General features: G+C 36.8%; 2 protein-coding genes across 7 annotated transcripts; one reads left to right on the top strand and one right to left on the bottom strand.

Annotated features, from left to right (window-relative positions):
* Positions 1 to 3,078: 3,078 nt before the first annotated feature.
* LOC143425540 (chloride channel CLIC-like protein 1) lies at positions 3,079 to 5,506 on the bottom strand. 2 transcript variants are annotated; one of them, XM_076898431.1, is made up of 9 exons: positions 5,329 to 5,504; positions 5,141 to 5,224; positions 4,914 to 5,046; positions 4,620 to 4,850; positions 4,387 to 4,533; positions 4,199 to 4,304; positions 3,964 to 4,122; positions 3,670 to 3,887; positions 3,079 to 3,550 (listed from the first exon to the last, which is right to left on the bottom strand). In XM_076898431.1, exons 1-9 carry the CDS (start codon positions 5,439 to 5,441, stop codon positions 3,275 to 3,277), a joined length of 1,467 nt encoding a protein of 488 aa, XP_076754546.1. In that variant the 5' UTR covers positions 5,442 to 5,504; the 3' UTR covers positions 3,079 to 3,274. The 2 variants fall into 2 exon arrangements, with proteins under 2 accessions (XP_076754546.1, XP_076754548.1); XM_076898433.1 differs by having other exon boundaries at positions 3,331 to 3,550; positions 3,723 to 3,887; positions 5,329 to 5,506.
* Positions 5,507 to 6,632: 1,126 nt separating this feature from the next.
* LOC143425546 (F-box/LRR-repeat protein 3) lies at positions 6,633 to 12,734 on the top strand. 5 transcript variants are annotated; one of them, XM_076898440.1, is made up of 6 exons: positions 6,633 to 6,672; positions 7,812 to 8,009; positions 10,639 to 10,828; positions 10,905 to 11,124; positions 11,482 to 11,727; positions 11,881 to 12,734. In XM_076898440.1, exons 3-6 carry the CDS (start codon positions 10,639 to 10,641, stop codon positions 12,050 to 12,052), a joined length of 828 nt encoding a protein of 275 aa, XP_076754555.1. In that variant the 5' UTR covers positions 6,633 to 6,672; positions 7,812 to 8,009; the 3' UTR covers positions 12,053 to 12,734. The 5 variants fall into 5 exon arrangements, with proteins under 5 accessions (XP_076754555.1, XP_076754554.1, XP_076754557.1 ...); XM_076898439.1 differs by lacking the exon at positions 6,633 to 6,672 and adding an exon at positions 7,591 to 7,652; XM_076898442.1 differs by lacking the exons at positions 6,633 to 6,672; positions 7,812 to 8,009 and adding an exon at positions 8,311 to 8,334.
* The last annotated feature ends 312 nt before the right edge of the window (positions 12,735 to 13,046 follow it).

Below are 13,046 nucleotides of genomic sequence, written 5' to 3'. Positions count from 1 at the left end.
ATAGAGGCAGCTTTGATCTCGGGCAGGTGGCTTGTCAGTGGGCAGCTTTAATAGACCACAGAGAAGCTGCTATCTTGATGCAATATCGTGCCCCGTGGATACTGGGACGCATTATTTTAAGGTGCATTCTCATTACTGAAGCTCCATTTAGTGCGCGATGTTCGCGCGAAAGTCTATGAACTGGACGAGAATATTTATTTTGATATCGAACGAGATCGACGAGGGGGTATCGATGAGGCAAAGTCTGTTAAACAATGGCTGGAGAAAATATTTTCCGCGTGTTCGTATAGTAGCCATCGTCGACATACCATCGACGACATTGATTGTATTTGTTCGGGCAAACGTAAATCCAGAGCAAGGAGGAAAGCCCAGAGAAAATCTATGTCGTTCCAGTTCTCTCCAGTCTCGGTGCGTTGCACAATGCTGATGAATGCGCACTCAACAGAAGCGTACACGATCAGGTTGAACGTCGGTAATAGACAGTTTACATTCAGCAATTCTGGCTGAACAGCGAAACGTTTAGTAGCGGTAACCGATCGTTACACACACCATCCATTTGCCGATATCCAGAGACCTCTCATGAGTTACCGAATCCATGATCAGCGAACGCGGAGGTACGAAAATTTACAGGCTGGCGATCAAAGCCGCTCAAGAACCGGCAGCATCGCGTATCGATGGCCGATTGTTTGCGGAAACACACGTTCCATCGACGGATTAACCAGCCAACCTGTCAATGACCGGTGCGAATTACCAGGAAATCGGAAAGAGACCAAGAAATTTGTTATTTTTATAGTCTGACGTGGACGATGGCCGCGCAGATCGTCGCGAGACATGGACAAGTTACACGAAACGGTATCGCAATGAAAGACGATCATCAAGAAGATCGTGGCATATTCCAAGAGGAAGTTCTGAAAGAACTAAGGTTGAATTGTCTATCTCGAGCTGGGAACGAAGTAAATCGGTTAAAACTTCGTCTTTCCCCCGCCTCGTTTAATTATGTTCCAGCTAGGCATGCATTATGTATTTCACTTTGTTGAAGAGTTCGACCGCCTCTGGAAGTTTGTCTTCCCTCTCGGAACTTGGCTGTGGAGTTTCCAATTGTAATGTACCACTTAAAATGAATTATCGATAACTTTCCCGAAAATCTCCTTGGGAGATATGACAGTGTCCCCTGTAAAAACGATCCAACTTCCTTCCCTGGTGAACCGCGCGGACAAAGAAGAAACTGGCCAAAGAAAAATCGAAACTATCGAAGACGTTTCGTAGACGTGTACGGATAATGCCAGCCGGCCGAGCGAGCGTCCACAGTCGACCGCAAATCTTCCTCGTGGATCGATGATCGATTCAACGATCATATTCGTGCCCAGCCGAGAGGAAGTCTTTAGGGAACGCCGCACAGCGATCTCGAAGATCGTGGTAAGCACACGTACACACCCGTACACGGATCAGACGTCTGCCATTTGGAGTTGTTCGAATTTTTGGCGGCTCACCGCCAACTAATGGCGAATTCAGGGACATCAATGGAGCAGATGCGAGGAGAGGCCGTTTGGGTTTCAGGTGAAAAGCCCGGTTGCACGTGCACAGAACGGATCCAGCTCCGTTTTAGACGCAGTCAGGCGCAACTAAGGCACTTTGAAATGAGATAGGTTCGTTATTTTGATAGCCTTCTCGATGCTCCCCGATGCATCCAGGATCGTGTCTGCTTTAGGCATCGCGGAGACGTACTAAGCCACGTCTGCGCCCAACTTTCACGAACTTGTGAAAACTTTTCAGACTTCTTACGAGCGTGCCGAACGCTCGTTTAACTTGCTCGATGCTTGCTCGCAGTTGCAACGTTCAGAACAAGACTGACGAAATGACAAGGTTGAACGTCAAGCGATCGTTCGCATTTTTTAAAGGACAGACGGCTTGTGTTCTAATCGTTCGACCGTCTATTATAATTTGATGACTTTTGTAATTAATTCTAAATTTAGAAGGCGCTTTCTTGAATATAAATAAGGTTGAGGTCCTTCTTTAAGAGAAAGCAACAAATCGAACTAATAAACGATTCTGGTGATGATGACGTGGGCGCTTCCTATGTACTACTAAACGAGTAGGCAACACGCACGAATTTTCTAGGGCAAATATAATATAACATACGTAGTAGAAACGATGTTAGTTCGCGGAAGCAGAACTAAGGGTTGAACACTACGTTGGCACTACGTGTATCGCTTCTCTTAGGCGTCATCTCGAGCATGTAATGCATCTATAGCCCTATGAGACCCAACCCCATACCCCAAATACATATCCTTCTCTTCCAATTATAAACACGCTTGCTGTTTATGGATCTATGAACAACTTGAAAAAGTTCTGCCGCTGTTCCATTCGATCGAGCCTATTCTAAATATTTTGGTCTACCAGCTCCAACTTTTTTTATCAACCCAACACCGGTGTAATCAGGCATGCCATTTTCAGTTTACGTCGATTAAACTCTTTGTGCAACCAAAAACTAGACGCGCCTGAGAAACGCGTCTAAATTTTTCGAATTTGAAAATGTGAAATTCGAATTCCATTTCCGCGAAATGTACGCGAGGAGTGCGATAAAAATCAATCAGGTATATATGAAAGTTAACTTACTGTTTATCCTAGAAACAGTTCCTCTAACTTTTCATCTCTCAGACTGCTTATCTTTGCGATTCATTTTCTCCTATAAAATCGTATCCGCACTCCTTCCAATTACGAAAATGCAGACATTTGCCAGATTTCTTGTTTGTTTGCCATTCATTAGGCTGAATTCGCATTAATGGCCGTATCCTCTTTCGTGGAAATCGATCCTTACAATTGTGTTCCGACATGAACATCACATTAAACGAATGATGCCTGTTTCTAAAAAAATATGTATTTCAACATTTTAGGTATAATTCAAGCATTTAGATCATATACTGTAAACAGTTTTGTCATACTGTAAACTATTAAATATTGATTTTTCTTGTACAATACATAATCACAACTAAATTATTACATAAACAGATTTTGTAAATAATGCTAAAATTAATACTGATGCATCGATTCTTATTCACAACGCATATCACACATAAAAGCGATTGAAATTTTTCGTTAAATAAGTGATTCACTAATATTAAATTAATTTTAAGTAATTTTAGGTTGTAGTAATATTACTTGAAAATTAATAATAGGCCTAAATTTAAATATCCTTATATTAGATATGCAGTAGAAATAAACAACAGGTATATACACATTAAGAAGCAAGTTAATATAAAATATTAACGAACATTTAACCGTCTCCACATCCAACGTGCTTCTTCACTTCTTCTACATCTTCATGCTTATTATCTTTCTTTTCTATCTTATCATCAGTCGATAATAATTTAATATTTTTTATCGTATCGCCACAAGAAAAATCATTACAATATTCTTGATCATTACTGTCAGGATTACTATCTGTCGCGCTATTTTCTTCATCGCCACGATCTTTTATAACTTGCAGAGCTTTGGATTGCTTTGTTTTCGAAGCGTTTGTTATTTGTGGTACATTGATCTCTTGAGGTACCTGAACAAATTTTATATAGCATTCATTTTTTACCAATCAAATAAAATTATTAACGATCAAGTGTGGGCCAACAACGATACAAAAATGATACACTCAAAATGAAAAGAACTGTAAATTACCTGAAGAAATATTTGTACGGGTTCTCGTTTGTCTATACTGTGTGATGAATTACCTTGTTCATTAGATTTAGGATAGCTAATTGCAAATCTCAGTAATGGTCCTAAACCGAAGTTGAAAGATGCGCCAGATAGTAAAAAGGGTATCAGTATTATAACAAGACCTACACACAGGAAAAGTACGCATCTTACAATCCAGCCATATGTCCATGGCAGTTCAACTAAAAACAAGTCAAAGAAAATATAAAAAGTTACTCAATAAATTCAACGACAAACATATTAAAAGTTTCCAGTTACCTGTGGCATTATTTATAAAATCAGAGACAACAGTTCCTACATGAGTGATTGGATGAAGAATAACAGTGGTAATAAAATGTGATAATGCCAATGCAGGTGTGACTTTTAATTTTGGATTGGTCATCATTGTTTTATAATACTGCTCGCAATCATCGCTATCTACCAACAAAAGATATTAACTGTATATTTATAGTTTATAAACATTTACAATCTACTAAAAATAATATACACTTACAGAAGAGTGAAACAAATTTATCCCACATATTCATCTTATCTGGTTGACACGAGATTGGTATCGTTGTGTATTTCATTTGTGCAGCAGTATACTTAATCTCGGCTTCCTTCACAAAAATATTAATTCTGTTAGGAAGTAACATTAAAGCTTAAAATTTTCTTATTATTTTTTTAATCGTTATTACTTACCTGTATAAGCTGCCACCAAGTCATAAAGAAACTTAGTATACATATGAATTGTATGAAATTAACGAAAGAAAATCTTTGACCCCCTTTTAGCATTCTAATTGTTAGAAAGATCAATAACATTGCAACTGCAATCATAGCTTCATTTGGCTAAAACATTGAACCCATAAAATTCCTTTTACATATATCCGTGAAGCGTATATGGTAATGTAATAAAATGGAATAAAAATTCTTACATAATCTCCTATTTTCTCAAGTAACATGAGAAGAACTCCTTGCAGCGCATTAAAAATGTATGTAGTAACTCCATGTACATAACTGTATTGTGGTTTTTTAATTATATTACTTAAAATTTCATCGATCTGTCTTAAAGATGTCTTCTGGAAATTGAAATTTTGGAGCATTTCCATTTGAGAATGAGATACTTTAATCTCTAATAATCCTGTTATTGACATCTCATCCCTGTCCTATGTTTAATAATTAGTATATTATACCTAAATACGATTGTATTGTGAATACTTTCCTATTACCTGTATATGAATATTCGTTAGTAACAAATTAATTAATCGTTTATAAAAGACTCCTTCTTGACTGCCATAATTTGATTGTTCAAGGACCAACTCACTTTGAATTTCAGTGCTTTCTTCTGAGATTTCTCTGGATCTAAAGAGATCAATATCCATTTATCCAATTAAAAAATCAAGCCAATATAATTCCATTGTGATACAAGTCGTATACAAGTTACGTTTATACTTACGTATCCATCATTTTATATTTGATCATCATTTTATTTTGTTTATCGTAATAAAATGAATGTGGATCAACCAAATTTTCTGGATTTCTGTAAATATAAATACATAATTACTTATTATTATATGTGCATGTCAACGAATAATTATTACTTAAAATGTAGAAGTAACAAACATAATTCACCAGTATACTTACACTGTATCTTCAAAATAGTTTTCATCTTCACAATCAACAAGTAATACAAAGGCAAGAACATTAACCAGTACAAACATAAATTTCTTTAAAGATTTCATATTAATGAAAATCATAATATTCTCAACAACTGATGTTTATATTTAAAGCCGAAAATATACGTGCTGTCAATTCCCCCTTAACCTTCTTTTCAACTTCTAAATACACTGCATGTACATCAATAAAGTGGTTTAAAAGAACAGAATGCGGTAAAGTACAAATAAACTACTGTTACCATACATGGGAACCACAAAATGCGACAACACACGTATAAAAGATGCGCTGTAGAAAAAACTAAACACCTACGATTGAATCATCGCATTTAAACATGACATCACTAACCTCTATTCTAGGTATACATATACAAACTTATTAAGGTGGCGCCCTCAGGTTCCGTAACGCCACAAGGGTTATGCCACCAGAATTACATAGATCAGAGAGAGAAATATGCTATAAGAAAGAGTGAGATAGATAGTACCGACCCTACTCCAGAACCCGTGGCGCCTTCTCTGTAAAAAGTGCTCAAACTGGTCGCACATCGTTATCGACAGCGAAGTAAACTACTGAAAACTACTAGCGCCATCTCTCGGATGAACGCTGAAACCAGTCAGGCGTTAGTTTCAGTGCTTTCCACAGAGATGACGCTAGTAGTCTGCAACAGTTTACTTCGCTGTCGATAACGATTTGCGACTTGTTCACACAAACGGCGCGCGCGTGTCGTATATTTTCAGAGCGCCATAATTCCGTAATTTTAAATGACTTAAAAATTTGCTATGTTATTACAAACAATATATTTCAAAATTCGCTAAGCTATAATAATTCTTATTTACTACATAACAGTAAAGTAACGATATCTTATATTCTATATATATATATATATTTTTTTTTTTTTTTTTTTTTTAAGTATTACAATACTAGATATCCCATTTCGTTTTTACAGTACCAAAACAATTGAAACGAAAGCGATTCTACAAAAAGCTTTAATCGTAAAATTGATTAGTTAGAAATTTAATTATAATGCTTATAGAGGAGGGAAGCACTAATTTATGTACGCTACCCAGAAATGTTACGCTCCTAAGTATCGGTTCATCAATCGCTCCCACCCATTCTAAGTTACACGCTCTTCTTCAGTAGCCAATTGTGCGTCATGATATTTACTACGTGTAACTGTCAAGTGAAAAGTCTTCTATCTTTCTTCTCTTTACATACATTTCCTTCCGAATGAATCATAGATAGTGATAATTGCGTTTTCTGCAGATTACAGTTTTTTAAACATATCGACGAGTCATCAGCAAGACGTCATACGTGGTAAATAAATTATGGCACGTAGAACCGACTAGATGTTTTGAATACACAAGTCACACGTACAAGACCCAATTGCAATTCCAAATAAATGTTGCGATCATTAAAATTCCTGCATAGTATTCGTGTAACATGAATTAAATTCCTTAAAAAAACCTTATTTCTTATTCCTTAAGAAAACCTTATTTTATGCTTGCTTTATGAAACGAGAAATTTAACATGAAAAACATTGTCCAGTAATATTAAGTGTCAAACACTCATGATTTTTAATTATATATCCAATAACAAAAGATAGTATTGAAACAGGAGAAAGCAGTTAAGCTTCTGCTGTCTTTTGTTTCTTCGTTGCAATTATTTCAAACAATTACTCCTTAAAAAGCATCAATAGGACCACATAAAAATCTATTTTCATGTAATACCTATAAAAGAAACGTTTTTCAATGTGTTTAATAATAAACCAGACAATATTTCGTTGTTCTTTACGTCGGTCTAAGAATTTTTTGTACACCACTTAGCGATCGTTCGCAGAACATCGACGTTTCGCGGAATAGTTTGGGAAACTGTGTCTTAGAGACGGAAGAAACGGCACGCAACGATGATGACGCACATCGCGCTGTAGAGAAGTGTACACGGTATATCTGTACATTGGTTAGTCGTGTCGAATGCCTTCCAAGTATATATACAGGTATATCGTTTAAAGGACGGTGCACGTGAGCATGGGAACACGTGTTTCAACCGTCGATAGCGTGCAGCAGCGTCGCGCGCAACGTACCACGTTACGGCGAGCCCAACGCATTAGGTCGAGACCGGTTTGCAGAAACCGGTGGCGAAAATATTCACTTCGACCAGAGAGCTTTTTTTACGTGCATCGATTTCGAAGCTTGTGCGACGTGAACCAGTCTTTTTAACCGGAACCAGATACCAAAACTACTACCGCGTTAAGTAACGCCAGTTAACGTGGAATAAAACAAGCGCATCTGCGATTAGTAAGTATTATGAGTAATTAGGAGGCAGTTTGGATGATTGCGAAGAGGAAATGCGTGGCGTGATGTTGACGTTTTGACGAGAAGATCGGTGGATTCTTTGATATGTGATGAAAATAGTTACTAGGAACGGTTGTTTTAAACTGAAACGTTACGTTGCAGGTAACATCGCGAGGGGCAATCCGAGTCGGATGCAGGCACCGTGCCACTGGAAGGTAAATGGGTTTCGCTTCCAGAGAACACGATTCACCACCGAAAAGCATTTTCGATCCGTTCGTCAGCTTGTGCCGCCTGATCCGCGTTCACTTGCAAATCACCACTCCGGAGGGACTTAAGATTCAGTCGCAACCGGGATAATAGGTAACGATTCCTTTAATCGGCACGATTTACTCTTTAATGTGACTGAATGTTTAATCGGTGAAAGTTCACCGCCGTGTAAACTGTAATCGATATATTTTGATACTATAGAAGTGATACGAAGTTTAGGTTCAATGCATTTCTTTCGTTTACGGCGATATAGATGAAAATACGAAGCAATGTTTAAGGCCATCGATGATTCTAGAGTAATACCTCTTTTAAACGTTACGATTACGTTGCGTAAAGTCACTGGTAAATTGTTGAGAAGATGCTAGCGTCTATGTGATATCTATTCGGAATCTACTTTAAGTTATTGCGTTGGTATCAGGTAAAAATAATCAGTATTTGTCATCCATTGTTTGTAGTTAGTTTCCTGCGAAAATTAATTGGAATTTTATGAGGAAATATATGAATTTAATTTTTCTTTTAATATAGGAATGAAGTTATCTTCGATACAGATAATGAGTTAAGTGTTTAGAGTACTTGTCGAACGTTTTTTAATTAGCAATTTATATCTGTGCCCTTTCTCCTCGTGATACATGTGAATTGTAGAAGGAAACACGTGAATGGTCTACTGCAGACCAGCAACAGGCTGCATAAGTCCATGACCTACTTTTATAGATTATAAACGTTTTATTAATCGCACGAAATATGAAATAGCTTAAAAAGGCGCCTGAGATTAGTCTTTTTAATGTCCTCATCTGTGTCACAGCAAACCAATTAAGAGCAATTAATCCTTTTTCAAATAAGATTTTGCCTACGACTGGTATACAATCTTTCCTAGGACATTTAACGTTAAATTAGCATGGTTTGTAATCTCGTAGCCTTCTTTAAGTATTGCACAACATTGTGCAATGTAGTAATTAAAAATAACTAACAAATGTCTCGTATTGTTGTACTTATTCAGAATTCTTTTTCTCTTTCGTATTTACACAGAATCATCGTTCTTTCAATATAAATTCTTTATATCCACCGATATAACGTTGTAGGACGTAGAATTTAGCAACGTGGACCTTGTCACTCAGAAATGAAGTTATTTAAAATGTTTGGTGAGAAAGATACGTCTATCGTGTATCCATAGTTCGAAGGGAAAGATGAAAAATATCGCATTGCACAGTCTTCCGGCATAAGATCCACGTGATCTCCGAACGCAAGCACGTGAGTAGCCTGGTAGAGGCTGAGGAACGTTTTACGTAGTCCGTGACCGCTTTCTATGGGCAACCGATACTTTTACCGGTCCCTGGGGCAATTCAAAGTGTATACAGATGATAGAAAATATACCGTCGTGTTGCAGAATCTACGATTGTAGGTATACTTGCATATATTTATGTACCGTTCCTATAAACTTGTCCTATTTCTATGCGTTGTTAGAAATATAACATAGTACATGTTTTTAGAGTTTCCTTTCCATTTAACGCACGCGAATGCTCCAGCTAGGAGATCTTTGTCTCTATGGCTCTACGACACGATTCCAGATTTATTCACGAAAGGGTAAAAATGATATCTACAGAACTGAATATATTTCATAACTTCCTGAAAGAGTGAGAAGTCAAATTAATTAGATGAAATAGTTTCTAGTAGTATTTCTTCCAGATACTGTGCGCGATCCCGCCGCAACAATACATGCCTAGCACGTGCATGTCCTAGTCACCAGCCACTCCGTGGTCCCAATTCGATCAATGTTGCCTCTTGCACAACGATTACAACAGCCTTTCCAGTCGTCCTTTCGCTTTTTCTCGCCGTCACCTGTGGCACACCGTCTCTCTCCGCTTCTGAGTTGCGGTCCTGCGTTCCTCGACGTTCCACTCTGATCCTCGAGTTCCTGAAAAATTGTAGTCGCGCGGAGCCTGCCGGGGCTCCATGCACAGCAACTTGGTACACACCTTGAAGAATCTTCGAAAGTCGCGCGTCTTCCCTGGACATGTTAAACTCGATTGTGCTGATTATTTGCTAGATGTTATTGGTTCAAATAAGGTGTTCAAGTAGCGAGATTCTTCGATCGTGACGGATTGTACCTAGATTGAAAGTGAGCCTCTAAAAAGGAGATTAGTGAGCCGAAAGTAAGCCCTCAGGGTGATGTATTTAACGCACAAGGGGGAAAGTAAAGGGATAAGTAAGGTTCGAGGGAAAACTAACGATGGGTTGATTTTTTTTATCTGGTTCGGTGGTGGAGTTTGGAGGGTTCTTTTGGATGTCCAGGGGATTGTGGAAGTATCAGTAATTCGCGAATTTCATGATGAACTATGGATACACGAAGGGATTCAAATGTCGCGAGGAAATTACTGTTACTGCTGTCAAGTGGCTTCGGTGATCGTAACTGTGTATTGTAAAAGTATGGAATTTGGTGGTGACGTGAAAACGCGTTGACGTTAGAGCACTAAGCTTTTGCGCTTAGCATAGTGAATAGTTCTGGGAATTTTCTAGAAATTTTAAAGCTAATTCAGGGAAAAAGTAAGTTATGGAATAGAAAAATTTCAGAAAGTATCATTTTTTTACCTTGAAATACATCCTTCAGTCACTAATTTCTATTACAAATGTAAATTTGCATTGATAAAAACTGAATGCATATGCTACCGCTTAAATTCTGTTATGACTGATTATTTTTATCAATTTAATATTTTTTTTCGCGTAGATGCTGGCACTAATGACTACTGCAAAGCCCACTTTTCTGGAGATCGACAATGATAAGTTTAAGACTATCATGACAATATCAAATGAGGACTCGATCGGGCAAAAAAAGGATCGTGCTGGAACCGATGAGGACTCTTCAAAAACCTTGCAACTTCTCCGAGTCAAGGGGTTTCCTCGACTGTTACCTGAAGGTTCGACAAACGATATAAATACATTAAAATTGCAACAGGACCTCAATCATACCAACGAAAAGTTTGATTTTTATAGGGATTCAGGCATTAGTCAGTTACTGTCGATACTTACAGGAATTATCACTGTCTTATTCGTTACTTAGCGACGAATTGCTGTTAGCCTTAGGCTCTGAGAAACAGGTGCAATTGGAGACTCTGCGATTAGAAGTGCATCCAGAGACGAAACCACTTCCGCGAGTCAGCGATAAGGCTTGGTTCACGTTTTCCAGCCACTTGCCGAACATAAATCTTGTGCTGTGAGTGCACATTATACATTACCTTGAACATTGTGTATATAATGGATTTTAAAAAGATCTATATATTTAAATAGAATAATAACAAATTCTTTATATCATGGGTGGAAAAATTGAAACAAAAGAATGCCGATGAACTGCATAAAAATATATTATGTTATTTAAAATGTAAAATGTACATTTTAAAAATGTAACATCCTTCAGTCTTTCTTTTTAAAGGTTTCTGTATACACTTTCATGGTTCAATTTGATATTTAACTGCTAGTACTAAGAAACATCTAAGATAAAAGAAAGATAGCACATTATTGAATTCCACTTTATGAATGTAATGTAACTTTCCGTTCTGTGCAATAAAATTAGATTGTCTTACATGACGAATGAAGATGATCAGAGTCCGCTATTCGCACCGTACGTTCCTATAACGCATTTGTACTTTGGAGAAGCACCATCGGAAGCAATCATGTTACGTATAGCGTATCAGTGTCCACGTTTGGTCGAGCTAGTGATTGCAGCTTATGGGCCCGGTTTAATCGATCATACACTACTCTCTATCGCTCAAGGATGTCCACGTCTCAGTGCTATTGGTTTGGGTGATTGTGAAATCACGTATGTACCGCACTGCCATATATATCTTTCTCTAGTATAAGTTCAGTAATTTTTCCTTTTGATTTTTTAGACTTTATATAAATATAAATAAAATTGTTAATTTGTATTATAAATTGTCAATGATATTTCTTTTTCTTTCTCTGGCATGCTCAGTTGCTTAGGATTGTTGGAATTTGTTACAATCTGCGCGAAACGTTTGCGAATACTGTACATCTGGGAGACATCGTTGATAGAAGATTCGGAGCTTGATGTCACGGAAGTATCAAAAAACATCTCGTTACTCCTTGGTCGTACATGGGTACCTGAATATATACCATTGTGCTGAGGATCTAAGAATAACCGAAGCACTTTAATACAAAATGCAAATGCACTTAATGACCGACAATAGTTTGCGTGTATACCAGTAAGTGATAAATTTAGACTTTACGGATATATGCGTACGCACGTGTAAGTATATATCCTTTTCTATTTTTTACATGGAAACAAACTGTACACTTAAGAAATCGTATAATTTACAGCATAGATATTGTATACACGTTGTAGATTTTCAATAATCTTATTAGATTCATCGTTTGTAAAGAAACCTTTTAGGAGGCCAGATATTTAGTGTATCGTTATTAAGCTCATACCTTTAGTCACGTAGTTATTTCCGTTTTTCGTTAATTTACACCGCATGAACGGTGTATCGTGATTGATAGATCGAATGTTACCTATATACATACATATATACATAAAAAATGAACGAAAAACAAAATCTCGTATTGTAAAAATTGCTCGTGTCTATTAATACCAAAAATAGAAACTTTATTAGATTATAATGGTACCTCTTGCATGTGGTGTATATAAAATAAAACGATACCAATACTTATATTTACCAACCATCGCTCATGATAGATATGTATAATATACAATAATTAATATACTCTATAATGTTATTATAATATATAACAGAGTATGTACATTATTTCTACATTATAACACAATAAATGATTAGGTATACTTAGTAATTACAATATCTAATAACGTTTACAATCGCTGCGCTTAATGACTAAATTTCTTTTTTTCTTTTTTCTTTTTTTACATCTTTCCGATGCTATCTTAATAATGCGAGGCGCTCAGTCTTGTATCCCAGCCGATATATCCAAACTCTTGTCATTAAGGCCGATTAAAAAACTAACGTTCTAACAATTTACATATTTCAGCTGCGTTTACAAATTATTCAGTTAATTGTAAACAAGTATCTGTACTTCTTTTACTGATGATATCGAAAAAATGTTATACCTTCATGAAATTATCCATTTCCATTAAAAAAAAGAATA

This window comes from Xylocopa sonorina, chromosome 7 (genome assembly GCF_050948175.1).
Source record: "Xylocopa sonorina isolate GNS202 chromosome 7, iyXylSono1_principal, whole genome shotgun sequence".
Classification (NCBI taxonomy): Eukaryota; Metazoa; Arthropoda; class Insecta; order Hymenoptera; family Apidae; genus Xylocopa; species Xylocopa sonorina.
The sequence above is the reverse complement of the archived record's forward strand: the minus strand, read 5'-3'. Positions and strand labels throughout refer to the sequence as shown.